Source organism: Aotus nancymaae, unplaced genomic scaffold, assembly GCF_030222135.1.
Source record: "Aotus nancymaae isolate 86718 unplaced genomic scaffold, 86718_ANA_hifiasm-v0.15.2.pri h1tg000051l, whole genome shotgun sequence".
NCBI classification, from domain to species: Eukaryota; Metazoa; Chordata; class Mammalia; order Primates; family Aotidae; genus Aotus; species Aotus nancymaae.
The window spans coordinates 22,752,334-22,779,301 of record NW_026988465.1 but is presented as its reverse complement, the minus strand read 5'-3'; the positions used below and the strand labels follow the sequence as shown (position 1 = coordinate 22,779,301).

Genomic DNA, 26,968 nt, shown 5'->3' with positions numbered 1-26,968 from the left:
AATGCCTATATGTGTGCAGAGATGTGTTCTGCTACAAGCATTTGTGATAAAGGATTAATTTTCTTGGTTACTATATTTTGCAAGAATCGACATTATTATCTTTAAACAAAATTAGGAATGCCTTTGTTCTCCAGATATCAGGATATCCGGACACTCCCAAGTCTGGGTCTGTTTAGTAAACATTATTAATTTGTTCCCTTAACCATAAACATCTAGAGGCAAAGAATGCCTGACTTTCTGGGAATGCAGCCCAGCAAGGCCCAGCCTCGTTTTCCTAGCCCTCACCCAAAATGGAGTTGCTCTTGCTGGAATACCTCTGACACCCTTCTCCTCTTTTTTTCTTCTTTCTTTCCTTCTTTCCTTTTCTCTTTGAAATAAGAAATCAAGAATACTTTGTGTTTTATCTAAAACAGTACCTATAAATGACAACCAAAAACAAAAACCTAGGTCTTCTAAACTCAAAGCTAGGATGTTTTGCTATCTCTGCTAATACTTGGCTGATCTTTAATAAGTGAATAGGTACTTTAACAAAATCAGATTCTTGGACTCCATGGGGAGAGAAAATAAGGCAGAAATGCTCAAAAACCTTCCCAGTTGATTCTGAGAAGGCTCCAGCTTTCAACACAGCAAGACCGGGGGCAAGCCCATCACCCTGAGTGAAGCGAGAAGGGTTTATACACACCTTCCCTAATAAACTCCAACTTTTTCCCCAGAGCTGCAGTCTCTGGGTTACAAAGCAAAAGAGAGAAAAGAAACCTGTACTCTTCCCCAGTTCTCCATATAGTCATGGAAAGATTTATTTTTTTCTCCCCACTCAACAAGGGAGAAAGATCTGAAAACAGAGAGTTGAATTTGTAAAGACAGGAAGAAAAGTAGCTATCCTTGGCTAAATTCTGGACAAATGGAACTATAGGGAAGGGTCTTGGGAGAATTTTAATTTGAAAATAGGTTAACTGAGAATTAGTGAAAAATAAAGGCCCACGAGGAGACAGATAACAGAAGGCCCAGCAACTGTTCATAATTTGGGAAAGAAAGGAGACAGGAGATAAGGAATATGGAATATAAGAATAAGATGTCACAGACATCTCAGTTCTGCCTTCAGCATCTGTTAGCTATATTTGATATGTTTTTCTTGCTCTTTCACATTCATTAAATGATATATATGTTTAAATGAAGTGTTTTTTTATCTTCCTGGAAAAATAATTCCTGCCCATTATTTTAAAATCATAACTACTAAAATACTTTTAAATAAATATTTTGTTGGGGTTCAGCACATACTAAGCCAAAATATGACACCTTCACATCTGAGAAGCAGGAAGGTCATTCTCACCTTCCTCTTACCCTTCTTCCCTGAAGCAGGCCATAAAAACTGAAATAAGAATTCTCTGACCTTGTCCTGAAGCAGGTCATAATAACTTCATGTCAGAGATGCCCTCTATATATTTGAAGGAAAGAAATGATCTCTTAAGACATAGGGACACAAAGAAGAATCTGAACAAAGAGGCCTTGCTATGTCCTCCTCAGTTTATTACCATTAGATCATATGCCTATCCTCAATCATATTAATCCACAACTATACATTTCACCAAACTTACCATAAAAATACAAAGATTTCCCTCTCCGTCAAGTTTTCCGTTATTTCTTCTTTCTTTCTTTTTTTTTGAGACAGAATCTCTGTTGCCAGGCTGGAGTGCAGTGGTGCGTTCTCGGCTCACTGCAACCTTCGCCTCCCGGATTCAAATGATTCTCCTGCTTCAGCCTCCCTAGTAGCTGGGACTACAGGCGTGCACCACCATGCTCAGCTAATTTTTGTATTTTTAGTATAGACAGGGTTTCACAATGTTAGTCAGGATGGTCTTGATCTCTTGACCTCATGATCCACCTGCCTCAGCCCCTCAAAGTGCTGGGATTACAGGCGTGAGCTATTGCACCGGGCCTCAAGTTTTCATTCCTAAAGGGTCCCATGTAATAAAAAACGTATATTAAATACATTTGTATGCTTTTCTTTTGCTAATCTATATTTTTTAATAGGGGCCTTAAGCATGAACTTACTGATGGGTGAGAAAAAAAGAATTTTTTTTCCCCCTGCAATATAAACATCAATTGTAATTTTATCATTGAGGCTATTTTGGTGGCCAAGCTTACAGAAATTTTACCTTGTGCAAGTCTATTCAAACCAATATGTAAATATTCTATAAGTGAGAGTATATTTCACTTTTCTAGTATCAAAAGAGATTCTAATGATTATTATTTTTTTTCCCCTTCCTACATTGGCTCAGAAACAAAGTGATTATTTTCATAATGGCATTTCATTGCGGGGAAGTAGGTAATTGCCCTTGATTGATTGATGTTACCTTTTTAAAAATTATGAGGCTGGGTGAGGTGGATCACGATTATAATCCCAGCACTTCGGGAGGCCAAGGTGGGTGGATCACCTGAGGTTGGGAGTTGAAGACCAGCCTGACCAACATGGAGAAACCCTGTCTCTACTAAAAATACAAAATTAGCCGAGGTGTTGGCTCATGCCTGTAATCCCAGCTACTTGGGAGGCTGAGGCAGGAGAATTGCTTGAACCTAGGAGGTGGAGGTTGCGGTGAGCCAAGATTATGCCATTGCAATCCAGCCTGGGCAACAAGAGCAAAACTCCGTTTCAAAAAAATAAAAATAAAAATTATGAACCATGTTATCATGAAAATGCTTTTCAGTACTTCTCTACACACAAGCTTGCTGTAACGCCAAAAACAGAGGTAGGAATCATGCATCCAATGATATACATATTAGGGTTTTAATATACGTGCCAAGTTGTCTCCTCAAAGTCTGTTTACACTCTCCCCTGAAGGGTGTTGTTTCCTTACTTCCACAAATGCTCTTTAACAGTGAGTGTGTTAGTCTGTTCAAATTTCAGACATGAACGATTAAATCTCGTTGTTTTTAAGACAATTATTATTTGAGACTGTACATTTTTATAATAACATTTCTTCTATTATGGTTTCATTACTCCTGATTCTTGCCCATTTCCTTTTGGAATGTTGCCTTATGTACATTATTTTAAATAGATAGCTCCATGTATTGATAGATTACTATATCTGAGGGCTTATGATATATCAGTTACATTTCTAAGTTCTTTACAAGTATAAATTCATTCAATCGTCTCCAAAACTCCGTGATGTATAAATACTATTATCATTGTTTAACAGATTAAAATAAGTAATATAGTCATTTATTGAGTTCTATACATTCGATAATTTTTTTGTTTCATTGTTCTATCAATTATTGGGGGATGAGTGTTGAAATCTCTACCTTTAAATCATGTGTGTGTCTATTTCTCCTTTCGGTTCTATCAGTTTTTTGCGACACGTATTTTGCAGTTCTGTTATTTAGCGTATATATATTTAGAATTGCTTGGTTTTCGAGTTAGATTGACTCTGTTATCATTATGTAACATCCCAGTCTGTCCCTAGTAATTTGTTGTGCTCTGAAGTATTCTTACCTGATATATCATCCAAAAGACCACCAGGATGGCTAACTAGTAGAAAGCAGAGAATTCCTGGCAATACTAACTTGCAAGCCAGGAAGAGACGGTCCCAGAACATGCCAAAATTACTCTACCTTTGGAAAGATAAAGAGCAGGTTGGGTATTTTTATGCCTCATAGGACCTGTATCAAGCAAAAGAGTCATATATATTCAGCAGGTTTAGGGGGACAGCTAGCTATATATATTATGAAGGGTGCTGAGTGCATTTACAATAGATAAACACATGTGTAACATACCTCCCATGTTCACTTTGAGGTGGGGTTTTAGGTTAAAATAAGGTGGAATTTAGCTCTTTACATCAACTGTAGGAACAAAGTTCACAGCTGCCTCTACAAGCTGGCTGAAACTGGCTTAAGGTCTACAGTTACTTGTAAGAAAAGAATGTATATCAAGTTGGTCCTCTGTTCAATCAGAGTTGTAGTGATCTGGACTATAAATCAGAGTTACAAGTGCATCTGATAGCTCCTATAGTTAAGGAATTTAGCAAATGTTGTTTTTTGTAGTCTTTGGAATTTAAGAATTTGCCATGCCAGGCAGGCCGTGAACCCTCAACCAGTAGATAACATTCTTTCCTTAATCTTGGTCTTAATTGGTATAGGAGCACCTAATTTGGTCTCCCAGATCACAGATATTAATACCGATACTCTTGCAGTTTTTGCCTGATAAACGTTTATATGGTATATCGTTTTGCAACTTTTAATTTTAACCTGCATTATGTTTATATTTGAAGTGAGATTCGTGCAGACAGTGTACAGTTGGGGCCTTCATTATTACCCACTGGGCCAAACTGTCTCTTTAATTCGTGTATTTACATTATACACATTCAATGCTATTATTGATATCTTAGGGCTTAAATTAATGAAGGGTAGTGTGGGGGACATAGGCTCTTGGCCCACTAAATGTTTGTCAGAAATCACTGACAAGGCACATTGATTAATAGGTGAAAAGGTGGGCCAGGTGTAGTGGCTCATGCCTGTAATCCTAGCACTTTGGGAGGCCAAGGCAGGTGCATCACGAGGTCAGGAGATGAAGCTCATCCTGGCTAATGCAGTGAAACCCCATCTCTATTAAAAAATATCAAAAATTAGCCAGGCATGGTAGCACGTGCCAGTATTCCCAGCTACTCAAGAGGCTGAGGCAGGAGAATTGCTTGAACCTGGGAGGCGGAAGTTGCAGTGAGCCCAAATGGCGCCACTGCACTCCAGCCTGGGTGACAGTGAGACTGTCTCACACAAAAAAAAAAAGTAGGTGAAAAGGCATACGAATTTATTCAACGTATATATATGGGAGCCTTCAGAATTAATTACCTAACTTCCAAATGAGTTACAGATGCTTATGAGGTCAAAGAAAGAATTAGGGCTTAGATTCTGGTAAAACAGGTTATGGGAGGCAGAAGAGGTCTGGCTTGCAAAGGTGTTCTTGTTATGTAGGTAAAGCCTCCCTTAGAGAGAATAGATAGTAAATGTTCCTTTTGAGATTTTTAAGTGTTAGATTCTCAGTCTCTCTGGATCTGGGAAAGGCACAGAAAGGAGAGGAGGAGAAGCTGCATGAAAGGAGATTATCTACAGATGTAAATTTTTCCCATTTAAGACAGCTTTGCAACCCATTTCTGCTTGATGGACAAGCAGCAGCCATTTCAAAATATGTCAAAGAAATATATTTTGTGGTAAAATATTTTGATTTCCTTTACACTGACTGGTGGCTTTATAAGAAGAGGAAGAGACACCTGAGCTGACACACACACTCTTGCTCTCTCAGTATGCTATGATGCAGTAAGAAGGCCCTCACCAGGCATTACCATGATATTTGCTTCCCAGGTTTGAGAACGGTAGGAAATAAATTTCTTTTCTTTAGAAGTTTGCCAGTCTGTGGTATTCTTACAATATCACAAAATGGAGAAAGTAACTATATTATGAAAACCTTACATGACTGATCCCTCCCATGTCACACACAAATACAGGCCACATTTAGAACACTGTTGGAGGCTCCACTGTCCAATAGAAATATACTACAACTTATATATGTAATTTTTAATTTTCAATATCTTCAATAGTATATTTTCTTTAACTTTTATAATCAAAATATCATAATATATATTCAATATGAATAAATATTAATGTGATGTTTTACACTCTGTCTTCATACTAAGTTATATGGTTTGTATATTTGTCCCTCTAATGCTCATGTTGAAATGTAATCTCCAATGTTGGAAGTGAAGCCTGGTGAAAGGTATTGAGATAATGAGGGTGAATCCCTCATGAATGGATTGGTGCACTCTTCATGGTAATGAGTGGGTTCTCACTTTGAGTTTACAAGAGATCTGGTTGTTTAAAGGAGTGTGGCACCTCCACCCTCTCTCGCTCAGCTCGCACCATATGATATGCCTGCTCCTCCTCACATTCCGCCATGATTGGAAGTTTCCTGAGGCCTTGCCAGTAGCAGATGCCTGCACCACACCTCCCATACAGCCTGCAGAACTGTGAGCCAAAAAATTACTTTTCTTTATAAATTACTCAGTCTCAGGGATTCCTTCATAGTAATGTAAGAACAAACTAACACACTAAGACTATCTCATACTTACTCAATTTGAATACCCTTTTTCCACTTCTCAGTAGCTACTTGTAGCTAGTGGGCACTGGTTTGGAGAGTGTTGAATGGTGAATTGTATTATGCAAATAATCGATTTTTTTTAAGTTCTTTTTGCAAACTATGAGGCATCAGATTGTCTTGCTTTCACTTCTCCTGGAATTGGAGTTGCTACTAGGAAACAACTTATTTTCCTTTTATATTCATAAGGAATAAATAACCCCCAATATCTCCTTCCCCAGTATCTGCCTTTTGTATGTTATTCAAAGGCAAGTGCCTAGAATTTACTGTTTTTGAGGCACTTACTGAAAGGATTCCCATCAAGTTGTTTTCTAATAGCTCATGCCAGGCACTTGTAGCTTTGCTTAATTCAAGGTAACTTGGATGAGGTGAACAGCTTTTCCCATTCACGGCCCAATGGAGTATAGATTACTGATATTGTGACTGCATGTACTCCTGCTTTCTAGCCTGTTTTTAAAGCTACCCTTAATCATGGTTTCAATTTTATCTAGCCCTGTACATAACGAGGGCTCTTTCCAGAATGAGCTACAATTTGTTTAGGAAGTTAGAATTGCTATACCTTCTGACCCTTGGTTCCTGACATTTTCTGGACTTCCAATACATCCAGCATTTTATTGAGGTATTTATTCTTCCTACTTGGCTGGCTTCTTCACTGCTTTCAGGTGTGAATTCAAGTGGCATTCTCCTGATGAAGCTTTCCCTCCTTATCCCTATTCTTGTTTCTTATCCTCTTTCTTTCTTTTTCTCCATAGCACTCATCACTTATCTCCACATTTTTACTATGTATTTACCTTATTGTGCACCTCCCCCTACAAGAAAAGTAGCACCCTAAGGAAACAGGTTGCTGTCTGCTTTTTCACTGCTATGCTCCCTGCACCTAGAACGCTCTCTGGCACTTAGCAGGTTTTCAGTAAATATATGCTGAACTAATGCTGGATGCACATCTCCCTCCTGAACTCCTTCTAATTTACAGTGATCAATATTCTTTTCTATGTGCTTTTGTATTATTTAGTCCTCAAAACCTTGAATTTGTATGCAGAATGTGCACTGCTATTTAATCTTTAGGTATCCAAGTCCTCCCTTCTCAGAGTATAAACTCTTTGGTGCAGTATCTAACTTTTTAACATCTCCATCATGAGTCTTGCACGTTTTTAAAGAAAATGAGCTGGTCGTTACTGATATTTACTGCTATTGTTGAGGGCAAAGATCATTACAATTTTGGAAAGGGAGGTTGAATATTGTGAGGGGAAAAATATCATCAGAGTCAGAAGACTTGGAAAAATGCAAAAAAATAAACTAAAAATGAGCACTTTCAGTCTCCTGACAGTTTCTCTGAATCAAATCCATTATTCTGTGACAGCGTTGGCTTAGGAGCAGATTTTCTTTTTTTAATTTTTATTTTTTGCCCTTCTGATTGTAAGGGGCAGATTTTCTTTCTTTCTTTCTTTCTTTCTTTCTTTCTTTCTTTCTTTCTTTTTTTTGAGATGGAGTTTCACTCTAGCCCAGGCTGGAGTGCAGAGGCACAATCTCGGCTCACTGCAATCTCCACCTCTAGGGTTCAAGCGATTCTCCTGCCTCAGTCTCCGGAGTAGCTGGGATTACAGGCACCCGCCACTACGCCCGGCTAATTTTTTGTATTTCTAGTAGAGACCGGGGTTTCACCATGTTGGCCAGACTGATTATGAACTCCTGACCTCAAGTGATCCGCCTGCCTTGGCCTCCCAAAGTGCTGGGATTACAGGCGTGAGCCACTGCGCCCAGCCAGAAGCAGATTTTCCTACATCCATGGCTCTTTTTGCTTCTGACATCCTGTTTGAGTGTAAGGAGACCAAAGATAGAAGTAGTAGATACCTCAGAAATTCCTGGAATAAGTAATCCACCTTCATCCGGACCCCATCTGCTCCTGTCTCATGGAATATAAAAGGAAAACAGCAAGATTTCTCTAGTCAATCCTGCTTTATTTTACTTTCCTCAACAAGAGAGCCAGGTAATGACTGTAATAATACTGACTGGGCCAAGGGAGAATTTCCCCTTTGCCCTCCCAAGGTTCACTGAAAATTATTGAAAACACGGATTAATTGGAGAAAATGTGTATACATTTATTTCATCACAACTTTACAGGCACTTTTAGAATGAAGACTGAGAAACATAGGGGCAACTGCCCATTTATATGCTTGGGTTCAACAGAATAAACAGCTGTATAGGATATGATCTAATGCTAACAGACTGAGTGGGGAAGCCCGGCAAGGCTTGTCTGTCAAGATTCTTCTTGACCTCTCAGTGCAGCATTCTTTCTTTCTTGTTATGGGACAAGACCCTCTTTTAGAATGGGTGGTGGTGGAGGGGGTGTCTTATGACCTACAGGCAAACAAGGTGCGTCAGAGTGGTATTTTTAGGTTTTATAGCTGACTCTGGGGAAAAGGAGTTCTAGTTTGCATGGCCCACCTTGAGGAGGAATCCTAGTTTCTATGGTTAGCCTCTGGGGAGAATGGGACTTAGAGACAGGAAGGCAGAAGTTCAGAGAAACACTTCTATGATAATAATCCCATTTTGAGTATTTCTGCATTATGAAATGTTTGTTCCGTCATTTCCTGAAAGATTCCAGACTCCTCATTCAGTGTTACAAAAGAGTTCAGGAAATGCAACTCTAAAATAGGCCACTTTGGTATGCTGATGTGAACAGACAGCACCTAGGAAACAGTAGGAAACAGTACATTCAGGGAGGGGCTATTCTTTGAAACACCCATTTATTTTGCTTCCAAATCATATATATATATTTTTTTTCCCTGGTTTTCCTACATCCCCCTTCTCTCTCCCTTATGAAGAGAGCTTATAAACTTCTGCAATTCACTAGGATTTGGAGTATTGGCTTTTCTTCCCTCCCACCCCCACCCCCACCCCCATCCCAACTTCCATCCCTCGCTTTTTTTTCCAGAGTCTCCTGGCTCCGTCTCTCAGGTTGGAGTGCCATGGCTCTATCTTAGCTCGCTGCAACCTCCGCCTCTCAGGTTGAAGGGATCCTCCTCTCCAGTAGCTGGAACTACAGGCGCGCACCATCAAGGTCGACTCCCCCCAACCCCCCGGCCTTTTTTGGTATTTTAGTGGAGACAAGGTTTCTCTATGTGGTCCACGCTGGTCTCGAACGCCTGACCCGCCACCCACGGCCTCCCAAAGTGCTGGGATTACGGGCAAGAGCCACCGCGCCCGGTTTGAAGGACTTGTTAAATATTATCTATTTAGAAATTGGTTGGAGTCCACTCCTTTCCAAAAGCATGAGTCACACTCCCGGAAAACTACGAGCGGCTAAAAGTCAAAATAGCCAGTACAAAACCTCCACAAAAAGGTATTTTGAGAAAATCCCAATCGGGTCAGTATTAGTATTCCAGTCGAAGTCTCGTCAAGCCAGACTTGTCATTGGGTCAGACATAAACCTTTCACCAGATGGAAGAATTACATGCAAATGAAGGATGCAGATTCTGATTTCCCATTGGGTATTTGACATTAGCCAATGGAAGCATTCCCCACAGGCTACCTCCAGTCAGTATAAATATTTCTCTGCCTTCTCTCATAAGGTATTCTCATTACGTTTGTTTGTGGGGGACTTTCTTTTTTCGCGGAGGAAACCATGTCTGGACGCGGCAAGCAAGGCGGCAAAGCCCGCGCCAAGGCCAAGACCCGCTCTTCTCGTGCTGGCCTGCAGTTCCCCGTGGGCCGCGTGCATCGCCTGCTCCGCAAGGGTAATTACTCTGAGCGGGTCGGGGCGGGCGCGCCGGTCTACCTGGCGGCGGTGCTGGAGTACCTGACCGCCGAGATCCTGGAGCTGGCGGGCAACGCGGCCCGCGACAACAAGAAGACCCGCATCATCCCGCGCCACCTGCAGCTGGCCATCCGCAACGACGAGGAGCTCAACAAGCTCTTAGGACGTGTGACCATCGCGCAGGGCGGCGTTCTGCCTAATATTCAGGCGGTGCTGCTGCCGAAGAAGACCGAGAGCCACCACAAGGCCAAGGGAAAGTGAAATAGTAGCGCTCCAAGCACTGCTTTTTCTCTGAGCAGACGAAATCTGCCTAACAACAAAGGCTCTTTTCAGAGCCACCTACGACTTCCGTTAAACGAGCTGTTGTGCTTTGGATTATGCTGCTCATACAGATGTTTTTGAGGTAAAATAAGGTTCTCTAACGCTGTAATTGGCACTGCAAAAATCTGGCTCCCTAGAAATCTCTTCAGGAGATCTAGGTATGTGGGAGAAAAGCCACGCAGCACGCAAAACCACACATACAGGGATGATTCTTGTTAACCTTCATACCAAGCATTTAACTGCATTTTGGAAAAAAAATTATACCCGTGAGTGTACCTCCTAAATTAGCATTTTTAATGAGTGTTAAAACCCCCATGCCCCATGTGAGAAAACATCATAAAATTCTCTGCAGCAATTGAGAGAATACACATTACCACTGAACGTTTTAACATGTATTTACCAAAATGAGCTTTCTTCCGGTTTTGGGGGTACTTTGTTTTTAGATGGAGTCTCCCGTCTCTCAAGCTGGAGTGTAGTGGCCTGATAATAGCTCACTGTAACCTCAAACTCGACCTCTAGCGATCCTCAGCCGTCGGAGTAGCTGGGATTACAGGCGGGAGCCGCCACGCCCGGCTAAGAGAATTTTTCTAATTGTCCACACTACTCATGCCACACCCAGAAAAAATCTATCATTTTAAATAAAGCACATATGCAAATTTCCCGACTCGCCTCCAGTATTGATTCCTTTTCTTCTTTAACTAGAAAATATTGGAGGTTTCCGCGTTGCTTTCTGTGGTGGTAAATTTAAGACTTTAGAAAGCATTTTCATTTCAAGACTTTTGTCCACGGTGGATCTAGCAGCTAAGGGGTTAACAAAATGACGTCAGTGCAGTCACAGTAATGGGCAGGACATTGAATTCTTTCCTCAACCTGAAAGCCTCTCTTAATCTGCAACCAGGCACAGAGGTGGGCCAATCCAAGAAAGGCGCGGGGATTTTTGAATTTTCTTGTGGCCAATAGTTGGTGTTCTGATGCTATAAAAGAAGAGTAGTAGCTCTTTTTCCTCCACAGACGTCTCTGAAGGCGGGCTTTTCTCTGGCTGTTTTTTTTTTTATTCTTTTTGTCATGGCTCGTACGAAACAGACAGCTCGCAAGTCCACCGGCGGCAAGGCGCCGCGCAAGCAGTTAGCTACTAAGGCGGCTCGCAAGAGCGCTCCGGCCACAGGCGGCGTGAAGAAGCCGCACCGCTACCGGCCCGGCACCGTGGCCCTGCGCGAGATCCGCCGCTACCAGAAGTCCACCGAGCTGCTGATCAGAAAGCTGCCTTTTCAGCGCCTGGTGCGCGAGATCGCGCAGGACTTCAAGACCGACCTGCGCTTCCAGAGCTCCGCGGTGATGGCGCTGCAGGAGGCCTGCGAGGCCTACCTGGTGGGGCTCTTTGAGGACACCAACCTGTGCGCCATCCACGCCAAGCGCGTGACTATCATGCCCAAGGACATCCAGCTCGCTCGCCGCATTCGGGGAGAGAGAGCGTGAACGTACAACTAACTTTTGATCAGTCTAAAACCCAAAGGCTCTTTTCAGAGCCACCCAATTATTCCAACGGGAGTAGCTGTGATAACTGTCTTTTCTCGTTGACAAAAATACGGTTGTGAGTCCTCAAAACATACTTGTAAGGATTTTCTTAGCCTAATATATAGTCTTCTAGGTTTCATTATATATATGTATGTACATAAGTATTTAAAACGTTGGATGTTCACATTAACCTGGAATTCTGGTGCAATATGTGAGGCAGGGGTCTAACTGCTCTCCCCTTTTATCCATAGCTAGCTATTAACTTTCTTTCACTGTTGATCCAGCATAATTTAATCCTTTATTAGTTACTTTATATGTATGGCTTTGCTCGTAAATAGTCTAGTTGGTTGTATTGCTTTTTCTCCTCCAGGACTGTATGCACCATGACATGCCACTTTTTTTGTTTTCTCTCTTGCCTGTAGTTACTCAAATCTAGAATCTACAAATTTTAACCATTTTTTTCTGTTGATTTTATTTTTTCAGAGGTTGGGGGCTGAGTATGGAAGATAAATTATGGAGATGGAAATACTGAAAAGTAACGTTTACTGTAAAATTTTAATATTTTATGTGATTGTAGTTTTTATCATATAGCTGTCACATTTTACAAACCAACTTTAGAACAACCACATCGTCTCAAACATTAAAACTATTAATTCCAAAGACTTTGCCTCACATTCTTTTTTACACTATATTTTTTACACCTAACATTTTTTCTTGGCCCACATCGAGATTGTGAATTGATATACCATGCTAAAGTCACCTGGCCAACTATCAACAAACCACACACAAAAAAGATTACATTTGAATTTCATTATTTATTTAAATTCATGTGTGTCCCTGGTTTTAATAAAGCAGTTTTTGGTTTACCAAATAATATTTGCATTTTAAAAAATATGAAAATGAATGTCTTTGTGTGTTTCACATTTCACTTTTCTTGATTCTTGTACAAGCGACCCTACCTGGCATAGACATTTGTTATCCATAGACAGGGTATGTTAGACATGCCAATGGACAGGGTCTATGCCAAGGTGACTGCCCCCAAGCCCTGGGCCCAGCTGAAGGTCAAGTATTTTGTTTCTTCCAGTTATAGGTGTGGTGAATCTGATGTACAGTGCTTGATTTTTTTCTCTTTACATTTTCTTTATAAGAAAAAAAAGGTGTTGGTGGTACAGGGTCTGACGAATAACATAAAAGAATAAAGTGACATTACTATCTAAGGATAAGATGGACGGGGTTGGTAGCGCAGTCCAGCTGTTCTCCCCTCCCCCACTTACATTCTTTGCACCCTCCTCAACAGAGCAAGGATTCTGCTGTAACTCTTCATTTATAGGTGATTTTAAAAATTAAAGAATGGATGAAATTCTCATTTGTGAAAGAAAATTTATTAAGCATTTTGTATTGGGGAGTAGTGCAACAAACATTTTAATATCATTGCATTAAGAATCTATTGTTTTGTATTAGAGGAGTAATTAAGGTGAGAATGAAGATGAGGGGGGGTGTTTGCAGAATATGCCACCCAAAAATAGGCCACTGTGGCATGAGAATTCTTTTGAGCTAAAGGCACTTCAAAAATGGCAAATTCAAGAAGGCAATTCTTCTAACCCTTTCTTTCTAAAAACAGGAGATACAAATTCAAATGTGAAAAATGCTCTCCCTGTACCAGGAGAAAAGAAATATTCTTCAGCAGAATCATAGATGAGATAATTCTGCACAAACACAGCAGGGAGTCATAGCTGAGAGACTGCTATTTACAAACCTTGTTAAAATAATGCTATTTTCCTTTAATCTACCCATATGGTTTGGTTACTTTCCCACAATTGCCTCTCTTTAACTTAATGTGAAAGCATTTAGCTTTTGTCATTTCTTTGGGTCTTCACTTTCTTATAAGTGTTTTCCTGTCCCATAAAATTTATATTAAATAAATTTGTATGTTTTTGTTCTGTTAATCTGTTTTATGGCAAATTAATTCTCAGGTCCAGTTGGAGAACATAACAGAGTAGAGGTAAAGTTTTGCCTCCCTACAACATAGAGATTGTTTGCCTTAAATGCTGATTGTTCCCGGTTCTTCGGTTAAACAGAGTTTTTCCTCCCCAGTCACCACAAAGTGAATATTATACCGTAGGCTGAAGTTTACAGCTAATGCTGTTGGGAGTGTAAAAGCAGTTTTGGTTTGTTAGATTTGGGTGAAAAGGCTAAGATTCTCGAGTAAGAAGTCAATCAAGTTCGGGGTGCATTTTTCAGACTTAAAAATTTAGCAGTAGCCGTTCCAGTTCTTCCAACAGAAATGATTTACGAGTGTTTTCAGGAAATAAAACAACAGTTTATGGAGATTTGAACTGCACTCCATGCTTGGCTATGGGAAAGCACAAAGGCTGCTATTGTTATCCACCTTGGAAAAGAGGACAAAGTAATATTTTTGGACAATTTTAACATGTCACATATGACAAAACAATGTGTCAACACCTTGTAAGTTATTACAGGCTGTGATTTTTAAAAACAGTCCCTACTAAGACATATATATTTGCTGCTAGCAACATAGTGTTGGGAGTAAACACCTGAAAATGAGACTTCAGGGCAATATCCCAAAGTCTGGGCAGACTGTTTAAGTAGTAACATCTAAATTTAAACCATATTATATAATATCTCTTTTCCAGTCTCTGTTCTCATGCCTTGTTCACATTAGGCAGTTAAAAGTCCCCTGAGTATCATCAGTAACACCAGTTTTTGATGAAAAAACTGGTGTTTTACAGATGACGGCATGGTTGCAATGTTACATAGCTGACAATCACCCTCTTCTGAGACAGTACAGTGTGAAGGGACAGCAAAACTCCGCCCCCATCCTCTTAGGGCTCTGGCTGGACCAGCAAATGAAACTAATATAAAATAGATTAACAGGAGGAAGATATATGCATTTATTTAACACAAGTTTTACGGGGCACAGGTGCTCTCATAAAGAAATGAAGGCCCAAAAATGCAGTTAGTTGTTTGTATAATGAATTGGACAAAGAACAGTAAACTGCGAAAAATCGCTAAAGCAAAGGGATTTAGGCTAGGCTATATAACTGGGTAGAGAAGCGGCCAGGAAAGACTCATTTAGCAAAGTTTGTACAGAATTCTCTTAGCTTCAGCCTCCCATCCTTGAGAAGAATGTTGCATTCTTTAAAGCATAGTGAGAACATCTCTTTTTGAGAATTTCACCTACTGATTTTAAGAAACAAAAGGTCAGCTCTCAAAACAGAAGGCTGAGCGATCCTTTCACACCTGCCCTTTTTTAAATTTCTTTTCATTTAAATAGTCAATATGTCTTCAAGCACTTGAAGGACTTAAAAAGTTTACCACTCTGGCATATTAATGAAAGCCCCTAATATAAGCCCTTATTAAAATTTACACTCGACGGTATAGCTTTATGTTCAAACAGTAGTGTTGTAAATGGGAAGGGAAAAACTCTTAAAAAGTGAAACTATCTATTGTATCTCTCACAGTCCTTCGGTCAGTGCCCTGAGAGGGGCGGAGCAAAGGGTGAGGAAGCAACGCCTTCTTACCCTCGCTACTGCTTTCAGTTCTCAATAAGGTCCGATGGTCGCATATAAATGCTCCTGGTTTGCTCTGTTTTCGCATTTTCTTTCTTCGGTCTAGAATCATTAAAACATGTCTGGTCGTGGCAAAGGCGGCAAAGGCTTGGGTAAAGGGGGCGCCAAGCGTCACCGTAAAGTGCTGCGGGATAATATCCAAGGCATTACCAAGCCGGCTATCCGACGCCTGGCCAGGCGTGGGGGGGTTAAGCGAATCTCGGGTTTGATTTACGAGGAGACTCGCGGGGTACTCAAGGTCTTCCTGGAGAATGTGATCCGAGATGCAGTGACCTATACCGAGCACGCCAAGCGGAAGACTGTCACTGCCATGGATGTGGTTTACGCGCTGAAGCGTCAAGGCCGCACTCTGTACGGCTTCGGCGGTTAATTTTTTCTTTTTCTTCCCACTGGCCCTTTTCAGGGCCGCCCACTTCATCTCAAAAGAAAGCTGTGACTTGTTTTTGAGAACAACGTTTTGGCTTCCTCACCCACTCTACCTAGTGTACACCGTTTATATATGCCAGTTGGGAAATAAGTACTTAAATCTGGATGACTGCTCAAGCAGTCGGACTTAAGCTAACGAGATGTCGCTGGGATTCCCCAGGCTACTGAGGTTTTCTCCAGGGGAGGAGAATGTGAAGGGTGTAGACCCCTGGCATATGGCAGCATTAGTGGTCCATATTGTCCTACATTTCCTATAAGTGAACTAATCAACTTTAATGCTATGCTTTTGACACATCAAACAACTGTACCGTATAGCGCCAGTCCAATAAATTGTTCAGCTTTTTAGTTTTAAAAATAAGCTTTTAAGTATTTCAACAAGAGCTTAGGTGCCAGCCGCCTGCAAGTGGGTAGGTCGATTAAAATAGAAGTCATTTGTTTCCCAGGCATATCTGACTTGAGCAACATCAGCTAAGGTCTGCACTTCTAGCCTCCCTGGTAACACCTGCCCTCCTTAACCACCCCCCAGACTGCCCTCCTTAATCCCCCTACCTGTCCGTTGCGCCAGAAGCCTTCACCTCCATTTCTAGTTCAGCTTGGCGTCCTGCTGAGTGACGTCATCTACCTCTTCCCCCTCCCTCCCCCAGTAGTCTATTGGTTAAAGCAGCTTTGCTATTTTCAGTCCTCAGGCTGGAGGTTCTGCTAATCAGGCTGCCTAGGCAGTTTAATTTTCACTTAGTAGACTAAAGGAGTCTTTTATAATAAGGACTCATAATTTCCTCTCGATACCGAGGTCCGTGACAGTAGCTGTAAGATGGAAGCCTCCTCTGATACAGGGTCTTAGATGACTTGCATCTTCACTGTACCTGTCAACCCAACAGTCTTCTATCCCTGCCTTAAATTGGAATTGCCTTAAATTACGAAAGTGATTTTTTTTAATTGTGAAAATTTCAAACTGTACAGCGTAGTTAGGAAAACTGTTTCAAAGTTAGGTGACCAAATTTAGAAGTCAGCCAAATATTCAGCATCTTTGATTTAGTAACAAATATATTGATGACTACTTCAACAAAAAAAAAAACTTCGTTGCCTGGTTACTTTCCTAACAAGCCTCTCTTGACAGGAAGACATAGTGCATAGGCAGTTGAATCAGTGAGTTCAGGTGAGAGGTCTGGGCTGGAGATAAAAATGGGAGATTCATCAGCAAATAAATAAATGCTGAGACAAAATGAGATGGCTAAAAACTGAAATATAGCCTGTAATCCCAGCACTTTGGGAGGCTGAGGCGGGTGGATCACGAGGTCAAGAGATTGAGACCATCCTGGCCAACATGCTGAAACCCCGTCTCTACTAAAAAGTACAAAAACTTAGCCGGGCGTGGTGGTGTGTGCCTGTAGTCCCAGCTACTCGGGAGGCTGAGGCAGGAGAATTGCTTGAACCCGGGAGGCGGAGGTTGCAGTGAGCCGAGGTCGCACCACTGCACTCCAGCCTGCTGGCGTCTGGTGACGCAGTGAGACTCTGTCTCAAACAACAACAACAACAACAACAACAACAACAAAAACAAATACAATGTAGTGCAGCATTGTTTTTAATAGTAACTGAATGAGAACTGTAAAGTTTCAGCAGAAGGAACTGGATAGAATGTGATCTATATATCTATAAAATAGACTATTTCTACACAGCCCTACTAAAAAAGGAGAAAGCTTACTCCACTACATACATACTCTGGTGTATTTTGGCTCAGTTCTTGAACTCTTTTTTTCTTGGTGAACTCACCTAGCCTCACCACTTACATGCTCAGTGTTCCATGAAAGTTTATGTTCAACAGGAAAACACCAAAGCCTAGCTGTAAGTGTCACATTAACTTCTAGCAATGCCAAAGCTTGTGATAGTGTCAGCTTCTGGCTGTTCCTCATTCCCAGGATGCCTAACCACCTCTCCAAATTCTATCAGTTTGCTTCCACCCACTTAAAGCTTCAGAATGAAACATTGTTTCAGAAAAATCGGCCCATTGTGGTGGCTGAGACCTGTAATCCCAGCACTTTGGAAGGCCGAGATGGGTAAGGTCAGGGGTTCGAGACCAGCCTGGTCAACACTGTAAAACCCCAATCTCTACTAAAAATATAAAAAATAACTGGGCGAGATTACGGGCGCCTCTAATCCCAGCTACCCTGGAGGGTGAGACAGAAAAGTCTCTTGAACCCAGGAGGTGGACGTTGCAGTAAGCTGAGATCACACTACTGCTCTCCAGCCTGGATGACAAGAGTGAAACTCTCAAAAAAGTGTTTGCAGTTATAAATCATCTTCCTGACCTTTACTCTCTAGACTCATATACAACTGCGTATTTATCCACATGAATATCTAATGGGCATCTCAAACTTGTCCAATATAAATATGTTTATACGTAAACACCAAGTCTGTTCTTCCTCTGATATTCCTCACATCAATCAATAGGACTCCATTCTTCAAGCAGCTTGCACCAGGAATTGTGCAATCTTGTTTGTTCTGAGCTTCTTACAACTTTCATCCAATGCAGTTCACTCTGTTGAAAATCAATCAAAATACCTTTCACTGCTTTCTCTGCTGCTGCTTTAGGAGCAAGCTGCCATGGCGGTTTGTCTGAATGAACACAGTGACCCCTAACTGGTCTTTGTTTTCACTGTTAATCTCCTTATACAGTTTTTAATCTATCCAACAGCAACAGTGATCCTTTCTAAAGGTATTATGTCCACTGTCTGCTGAAAACATTCTAGTGGCTTTCCATCACCTTCATAATAAAAACCAGCATCTTTATCATAGCCTAGAAGTCAGATGACCAACAATTTCAGTTTGCCTGATTCTCAGGTGTTTCTCAGGGTATAGGACTTTCAGTGCTGAAACTTAGAAAGTCCCAAGCAAACTAGGATGATTTGCTCAACCTACTTAGGAGGGCCTACTACATCTGTACCCTGGCTACCCTCTGACCTCAATCTCTTCACAGTTCTTTCTCTTCACTGACCTCCTTGCTGTTTCTGGAATGGACCAAGCATTTCCAACATCAGCATCTTTATGTTTATTCTTTCTCCCTAGAAATGTCTTATCCTGGAAATCTGAAAAGCTCTAGATCTCATTTCATTCAAGCCTCTGCTCAAATACCAACCTTAAGAGACCTCCTATGATCATCCTTTGTAAAATATTAAGCTTTTCTGCTCATTTGACATGTATATAGCTGACTATGCTCAAATAGCATATATAAGTACACACATATATAACAATATATTTAACAAAAATACATATAACAATATATATATGTACATATATTATTTTGTGTTTGTTCTCTCTTCCCCAACTGGAATATATTTTTTGAAGGTAGGGACTTTGTTTTGTCACAGAAGTATGCCTAGCACCTAGAACAGGCCTAACATTTAATAGGCAGTTTATGGAGGTTTGTTGAATGAATGCATGCATGAATCTTCTATTAAGCCTCCGGCTCCCACTAAGCCCATTAGAATGCTACCACAATCAATTCCCCATCTCTCATTCCTTGACCTGCCACTGCCTGAAGCAATCAGCATGTAGTTTCTCTCTAGAAACTCTGGGGGGATAGTGCAGGGCTTGCTAATTAAGCAACATTAACTTTGTTCTGAACAAGGACTGCATGAGTGTTAGGATTGAAGAAGGCTAAAGGTGGTGGTGAGAATGTCTAAGATGACTATGATCTATCAGCAATGCTATGAACTAAAAAGGCCAGGGAAAACATAACAGGAGCTAGTTATGGATATTGTTATAGCAACCATACCTCCCATATGGGAAATCTATATCCACACACCTCTCTACATTGACTCTGGAATTCAGGAAAGGGAATTATAATTTGCTAACTTATGTACCCTAATGTCTATAACAATATCTGGCATATAAGATCAATAAATTTCTCTACAGTAACAGCTAAAAAAGACATAAAATGACCCACCTTCTGTACCCAGGCTCATTTTTGCTCTTCTGACTCTTCGATTCATGAAACCATCCAGGATGCAGCTACTAATTCTCTTCATTGTCAGTTTTAAATTAAACTAAGCTGTGTACATATGTAAATTCCCCAAGAAATCCTGGATGAAAACTGTCAGGTGGAAAACAGGACCCCAAAATAAAAAGACATCCATCACTGAAGCCAACATAGTGAGGCCAAAATCAGTCCTCTGTAACAATGGCACAAAGAGGAGCACAATGACAGAAGCATTTGTGAATATCTATTCAGATGAGAGTAAGATTTTTCCCTATTAGCTAACTTCAAATAAGTTCCCATCCCTTTTCCTGCTGAGTTCTGAAGCTTGATGAGAACCTGGAACACATAACTGGATCAAGAACATCCTTTAATACTATGGCTATAATGACTTGACTGGACAAAGCCCAGGCTTCCAAGTTTAGCCCAAGAGGCCCTTCACAGACCAACAGTGCCTATGCTAACAACCTCATGTCCTGCCACCCTGCCTGCATCATTTCTCTCTCTCTCTCTGTATATAGAAATACATACGTGTATGTATATAAAATCAGCTTTACTGATATTTTACATACTGTAAGGTTTACCCACTTTACGTACAATTCAATGAATTTTAGCATGTTACTTAGCTGTACAACCATCGTCACAATCTAATTCCAGAATATTTCTATCACCCAAATTTCCATTTCTACGTAAAGGGGGAAGAAAAAAACCATGGCTAACTGCTGAAGGCTGCATTAACACTGAAATAGGCGCTTTTCTCTCTAAACCAGTTTTAATCTCCCCTACATTTAGTGTCCTGGATATTCCAGGAGTCTGAATCCGGCTTCAATTTTCAGGGTTTTTTTAAATCGAGGCAAATCGTATTGGTGGCAATAAATTTAGTACTGCTCTCTGTGCATGATTGAAGGATATTTAAAAATCTCTGATTTTCTTTCATAATCTCTAAAAAAGATTTTTTTCCTGAAAAGGTTTTGTCGTTTCTCAATAAACTTACTAGCTTCCCCTTGCGCTCTCTGGATTGCCTCAGGAAGTATTAGCTCATCAGCTGTGATTGGTTGACAGCTATTAATGAGGCTCACTGATTGGGCAGCGCTTCTCTTTATTCCTTGGAAACTAATACAAATTCCTATCCCTACTTGGGTTTTTCCATTCATTTTTCAGAGTAAGAGTGTCATTGCTCCCCTACCCATATCTAGTGAGTAAAGGGGACTAAATTCCCATATTCTTTGCTGTTTGGGTTGTCAGCTCAGTATCATTCATGTTAATCATACACTGAGCTTCTTGGGTTAATGGATACAGCTCTTCTTTTGTTTAGTTGGGCGGCCCTGAAAAGGGCCTTTTGTCTAGAAATGCAAGCTGTGAAGAAATCGGCAACCTTAGCCGCCAAAGCCGTAAAGGGTGCGTCCCTGGCGCTTGAGCGCGTAGACCACGTCCATGGCAGTGACCGTCTTACGCTTGGCGTGTTCCGTATAGGTGACAGCGTCACGGATCACGTTCTCCAAGAATACCTTGAGCACCCCTCGAGTCTCCTCGTATATCAGACCAGATATTCGCTTGACCCCGCCACGCCGGGCAAGGCGCCGGATGGCCGGCTTGGTGATGCCCTGGATGTTGTCACGCAACACCTTGCGGTGGCGCTTGGCACCCCCCTTACCCAAACCCTTCCCGCCCTTACCACGTCCAGACATGATTTCCCAAAAAGTGAGCCAAGAGCAAGTGAGAGAATAGAGGAACTGATCTTTATATATCTACCTTCCCCCAACCCCAAGTAGACACACACTAAAAAGTGCGCAGGCGGGAAATGTGACGTCTACAGACCCCTCCCTTAACCCCTCCTCCAAGCCTGGAGGGAGCAGTGGGTGGGGAAGGGTGGGGAAACGAGGGTGGAACCAAACTGGTTTGACCAATGGCCTTTATTTTCTTAGCAGAGTTACATCGTTACGCTTTGAGGCACAAAGTGTTAAATGTAAACCCATTCTCATTCCAAATCTATTTTAAGCCGAATACTTTGAGACAAAGTATCGCTCTGCCGCCCAGGCTACAGTGCATCGGTGCGATCTCGACTCAGTGGAACCGCAGCCTGCAAGGTGCAAAGCGATTCTCCTGCCTCAGCCTCCTGAGTGTAACTGAGATTACAGGCGCTCGCCATCACGCCCAGCTTATTTTTGTATTTTTATTGGAGACCGGGTTTAGCTACGTCGGCCAGGCTGATCCCTATCTCCTGACCTTGGGTCATCGGCCCACCTCAGCCCCCTAAAAGTGCTGGGATTACAGACGCGAGCCCCCGTGACCAGCCAAAACGGGATGGTTTTTAACCTTTGGTGGCAAGCCGAAAAGAAGTGGCCCCAGTGCATTTCCCTTCCTCTACGTTGGTTACTTACAGCTGCTTTACTTGACCATGTGGTGGCTCTGAAAAGAGCCTTTGCTTGGGCAGTGAGAGATGCCAGAGTAATCACGCCCGCTCTCCACGGATGCGGCGAGCGAGCTGGATGTCCTTGGGCATAATAGTAACGCGCTTGGCGTGGATGGCGCACAGATTGGTGTCCTCAAACAGCCCCACCAAGTAGGCCTCACACGCCTCCTGCAGAGCCATCACAGCGGAACTCTGGAAACGCAGGTCCGTTTTAAAGTCCTGCGCAATCTCGCGCACCAGGCGCTGGAAAGGGAGTTTACGAATCAGCAGCTCTGTGGACTTCTGATAACGGCGGATCTCGCGCAAAGCCACGGTGCCGGGGCGGTACCGATGAGGCTTTTTCACGCCACCGGTAGCCGGAGCGCTCTTGCGGGCCGCCTTGGTGGCCAGCTGTTTGCGCGGAGCCTTGCCGCCCGTAGACTTCCGAGCAGTTTGCTTAGTGCGAGCCATGACAGAAATGAAACACACACCACAAAAGCAAACGTAATGCAAAGACAGCCTCGAGCGGCTCTGCTATTTATAGTATGTAAAGTGCTGTGATTGGATGATAGAAGACGCTAACTATGACGTTGCAAGCTCTGATTGGTCTATCTTTAAGCCATCAACAAATCTGCAGTTTCACTAGCTACTATATTCTACTCCAAATCTACAGATTATTATTTTTTAAGTGGCATTTTATTATTATTTTAGTTTAGTTTTACTTTGTTCCCTGAGCTGGCCTCAACTCTTGGGCTCAGAGGATCCTCCCGCCTCAGCGTCCGGAGTAGCTAGGATTACAAGCCAAGCCACTGTCCCGGCTTGGACTTTAACTTTTGTTCCCTTCTTCTACACGTCGTTTTCATAACCTGAAGGCACTTTTAAATAAAACAAGACATTGATCCCAGAGATATTATAGTTCTCCAGTTCTGTATAACCTTCAGCTTTTTAGGAGAGAACAAAAGAGAATATTGCTCACCTCCTCTCCGGAAATGTACCCTTTCCAGGAATTTCTGAACCCTTTCAGAAGTAGATTCCTTTGTAACGCCGACTTAGAAGCGTTAATGAAATCTGCAAAGCATCTCAAACATAGGATTACACTATCACTCATAGAAGCATTGTCTATGAAACGTCTTTCTCTTGTTTATGCTCTCTGAATCCTAAACTTGCAGCGTTCTGCAGCTTTTGTTTTCTAAAGCCTAGGTGTATTCTGCTGGTCGCAAAATGGCCGTTCTCCTTCACCGCCGCCAGGTACCACCAGCTGGGAATTGTTCCTTTTGCGAGCAGGAGGTGGACTTGGCCCAAGAGAAACTGGATGGTATTCCGCAAGGAACATAATTTAACACTGCCAAAAGCTAATGCAATCATTTTAAAAGTCTCAAAACACAAAAACATGAATTGTGACCGCTTTTATATTAACAGGAGGCAGGCCATATTCTAACTTTTGATTGGTTTATGCTATTTTGTCTAACAGCCACTTAGAAAACAGATCTAGCATCCTTTATTTGCATGGAGCATTCCCATTTTATTTGAAGCCAGTTAAACCCAATAGAAACAAAGGAGACAGAACCCATTATTTGAAACGGAAACTCCTGAATAAGATAATTCGGAGTATTTAATTTTTAAAGGTTGCGTTTTTTTAAGTTACCTCGCTTATTACACTAAGAAAGATTAATATATTTCAAAAAGGATTAGTTGCAAAAATATTCCAAGCATGTATACCTGCGTTTCATAACTGACTAGCCGTCAAACCAAGATGCATAGTTTCCAACTATTATCTTCCAAATTCTTAGAAATTACGTGAAGCATTTGAAAGCTTGGCTTCTCAAGAAAATGGGACGTAGGAAGTACTGCTGCAGAAGATGGACACAATATTTATCTGGGACTCATACATTATTTGGTTGGCGCGTTGTTTAAAGGAAAAGGGGAGAAGCTCAGGTTACTTAGCACAGTACGGACTTATTTGAAAACTACAACAGCACGAGCGGTAATAAGACCTCATTACCTCACTCTCCACTGTGCTAGGGGGTTAAACAGAATAGGATTGTGGAAGTGGATGTCGATTTAATAGCTGTTTATTCTCCCGTTACCTGAGTCTCTGACTGGGAATGTGAGATCGTTTAGCTTATTGATACTCCGAAATGCTTTAACAGCCACAAACAAGTTAAAAGGAGGTTATCATAAAATCTTATCCCCAGGGTGTGCTGTTTGTTTTCACACTAAGGGGACTTAAACTCCCAGGAGAATGCCTGTCAGGGTACCGATTTCGTCTACCCAGCATTTATTTAACGCCTTTCGCAGGCTTGTGAGGCCCATAAGGCTTTGTTGAGTAAAAGAATGAGTTGACCATACCATGATAGGCTGATCGTATGTGCTGAGATGAAACACAGGTTGTAAACCTTAGCACCCATCTGGGGCATGCTGTATGGGTGAAAAGGGTATTGGAAATTCCTGAAGTGCATTGGACTGTGGAAATAAGTTGCCATTGCAGAAACTTATCCACACTTTTGCAGCGTTAGTGAATCCTGGTGTTGTTTACGATTCATTCTTCTTTGACGTGAAAGGTATTCGCCAGACACATCGCTCTAAAACATTGCCAGAAAATGTAAGAGTTGGTGACAACTAGCCCTAACGCGACCTAAAACCGGCGCTTTTCTCTCTTCCTCCCCAGTTATTCAAAACATTGAATTTTGCATTTCTTGCAATTTAAAAATGAACATCTCTGGCAACGGACCTTTAATAATTTCTAATAAAACTCCTCGGATGCTTATGGGGCTGCATTTACAAACTACTCCCCCTCAACCTGCTCCCTAAAAAAGAGCTTCTTTTTGATGAGAAGCTGCACCCTCTGATGTTACTGGGCGGCAGTCTGCCTACAATTTCCTTCACAACGAGGAAACCGGGCGGCTTTTTCGGTGTGTTTGCTTGCGATGAGCGAAGCAAGACCATAGGCCCTAGAGGCCCCCAGCTGCCTTCTGAGACTGGACGAAACCCTCGGCACTGCAAGGGGCGGGGCACTAAGGGGCACCAATCACCGCGCAGTCCCACCCTATAAATATGCCGCGTCGAGGGCGTTTTTTTTTTTTTTTGCATCCTGCTTTGTCAGGTTTTACCCGTTTACTTAGTGTACCTCGTCACCATGTCGGAAACGGCGCCTCCCGCTTCCGCCGCTTCAGCTGATCCTGAGAAATCTTCAGCTGGCAAGAAGGCCAAGAAACCAGCTAAGGTTGCAGCAGCCACTAAGAAGAAACTCGCGGGCCCCTCTGTGTCGGAGCTGATCGTGCAGGCTGCTGCTTCTTCCGGGGACCGTGGGGGTGTGTCATTGGCTGCCCTTAAAAAGGCGCTGGCGGCCACCGGCTACGACGTGGGAAAGAATAACAGCCGTATTAAGCTGGGCGTTAAGAGCCTGGTAAGCAAGGGCACATTGGTGCAGACGAAAGGCACCGGCGCCTCGGGTTCCTTCAAGCTCAACAAGAAAGCATCCTCTGTGGAGGCCAAGCCCAGCGCCTCAAAGGTGGCGGCGAAAACCAAGGCAACGAGCGCATCTAGAAAGGTCACGGGGGCTGTTATCAAAAAAAGCGTGAAGACTCCGAAAAATGCTAAAAAGCCTGCGGCCACAAGAAAACCTTCGAAGAGTCCCAAAACTGTAAAGCCCAAAAAAGTAACTAAAAGCCCTGCTAAAACCAAGGCTATAAAAGCCAAGGCGGCCAAGGCTAAAGTGACGAAGCCAAAGACTGCCAAATCCAAGAAAGCAGCACCCAACAAAAAGTAAATTCCAGTTGGAAGCTTCTTACAGTAACCCAACGGCTCTTTTAAGAGCCACCTACATATTTCAGGAAAAGAGCTGTAGTACACAGATAGAATCCCCCAGTCAAATGCAATACGCCCGCAATTGTATTAGAATCATTTTGGGAGTCAACAGAAACTTTAACAGGTCGAGTAAAGCTAATTGCTACCAGATGGGCTATCAAAGATAGCAAGGTAACTTCAAATGCACCGAATAAAGAAAATCGGTGTTTTAAAGTTACCTGGGGCTTTTTCTGTAAGTAGACCGAAGTCCCGCGTCTCTCGACCCCAAGCTAATTAGTCATAACCGTGTAAAACCAAGATCGAATCCCCGTCTCAGGCTTGAGGCTTTTTATTATGTGCAAGGTTAAAGTGGGGACATCGCCTTCTTGGGTCAGTATTGCTAAAGGTACCTTTTTCTGAAATTGGGAAATGCTTATTAGTTGGCTTAGTTGGTAAAATTCATAGTTTAACCATTCCCTCTCCGCAGAAGTGTTTAGCGAGTTATCTGTCCTTGGGAATGACAGTGACTCTGCTGTCGTGGCTGGCGCCCACGTTGACATCCTCTAAAAGCCCCACCAGGTAGGCTTAGCTCGCTTGCTTTCTGCAGCGCCATCATGACAGAACTTTGAAATGCAAGAAGCTCTTGCTTTGCGCAGCGTCGTCTTATCCTGGGTGCATTTGAGGGCTATCGATTTGGTTTAGGCCCTCCTCAGGACAAAGGATCTTAGTTGCAGTGGAGTTTTACAGCTGAAATCCAAAAGCCCTTGTTCGGTTTCTGTTTCTAGAAACAGGAGCGCCCTGATTGCATATTTGAAAATTACTGTGCTTAACTGGATCGTGTTTCACAGGATTTTCAACCCTGGTGGAGTCCATACATTAAATACTGAAGATCCTTTTCTCAGAACTGCCCCTTTAAGCTTTTGCAATTTTAATTCTGGGGTTCAGATTTTAATAACTGGATTTTTGTTTACATCTGACAAAAACAGTGGTATATGATCAGGCAAGTTTACTCACTTTTTCTTAATGCAGCTCAATTAGTTCTAAAAGTTTATTTTTGCATGAGTTA

At 42.1% G+C, this 26,968-nt stretch overlaps 6 protein-coding genes across 6 annotated transcripts in view; 4 read left to right on the top strand and 2 right to left on the bottom strand.

The window, feature by feature from the left end:
- LOC105721487 (histone H3.1) overlaps nucleotides 1–21,468 on the bottom strand; it is a 66,892-nt gene extending 45,424 nt beyond the window's left edge. Inside the window, exons 1-3 of the mRNA XM_012458561.2 lie at nucleotides 21,127–21,468; nucleotides 10,073–10,095; nucleotides 9,818–9,831 (exon numbers count right to left, since the gene is read on the bottom strand). Of these exons, the coding sequence (XP_012313984.1) occupies nucleotides 9,818–9,831; nucleotides 10,073–10,095; nucleotides 21,127–21,412 (323 nt within the window). The 5' untranslated portion in view covers nucleotides 21,413–21,468. The remainder of the gene's footprint in view (nucleotides 1–9,817; nucleotides 9,832–10,072; nucleotides 10,096–21,126) is intronic.
- Nucleotides 9,768–10,160, top strand: LOC105721504 (histone H2A type 1-B). The gene has a single exon (XM_012458580.2). The coding sequence runs from the start codon at nucleotides 9,768–9,770 to the stop codon at nucleotides 10,158–10,160; it is 393 nt and encodes a 130-aa protein (XP_012314003.1).
- Nucleotides 11,280–11,759, top strand: LOC105721488 (histone H3.1). The gene has a single exon (XM_021667620.2). It carries the CDS (start codon nucleotides 11,286–11,288, stop codon nucleotides 11,694–11,696), a length of 411 nt encoding a protein of 136 aa, XP_021523295.2. The 5' UTR covers nucleotides 11,280–11,285; the 3' UTR covers nucleotides 11,697–11,759.
- Nucleotides 15,378–15,877, top strand: LOC135269231 (histone H4). Its single transcript, XM_064363073.1, has one exon. The coding sequence runs from the start codon at nucleotides 15,384–15,386 to the stop codon at nucleotides 15,693–15,695; it is 312 nt and encodes a 103-aa protein (XP_064219143.1). The 5' UTR covers nucleotides 15,378–15,383; the 3' UTR covers nucleotides 15,696–15,877.
- Nucleotides 21,469–22,124: 656 nt separating the features above from the next.
- Nucleotides 22,125–22,595, bottom strand: LOC105721498 (histone H3.1). Its single transcript, XM_021667633.2, has one exon. It carries the CDS (start codon nucleotides 22,585–22,587, stop codon nucleotides 22,177–22,179), a length of 411 nt encoding a protein of 136 aa, XP_021523308.1. The 5' UTR covers nucleotides 22,588–22,595; the 3' UTR covers nucleotides 22,125–22,176.
- A 2,657-nt stretch (nucleotides 22,596–25,252) lies between these two features.
- Nucleotides 25,253–25,885, top strand: H1-1 (H1.1 linker histone, cluster member). Its single transcript, XM_012458566.2, has one exon. The coding sequence runs from the start codon at nucleotides 25,253–25,255 to the stop codon at nucleotides 25,883–25,885; it is 633 nt and encodes a 210-aa protein (XP_012313989.2).
- The last annotated feature ends 1,083 nt before the right edge of the window (nucleotides 25,886–26,968 follow it).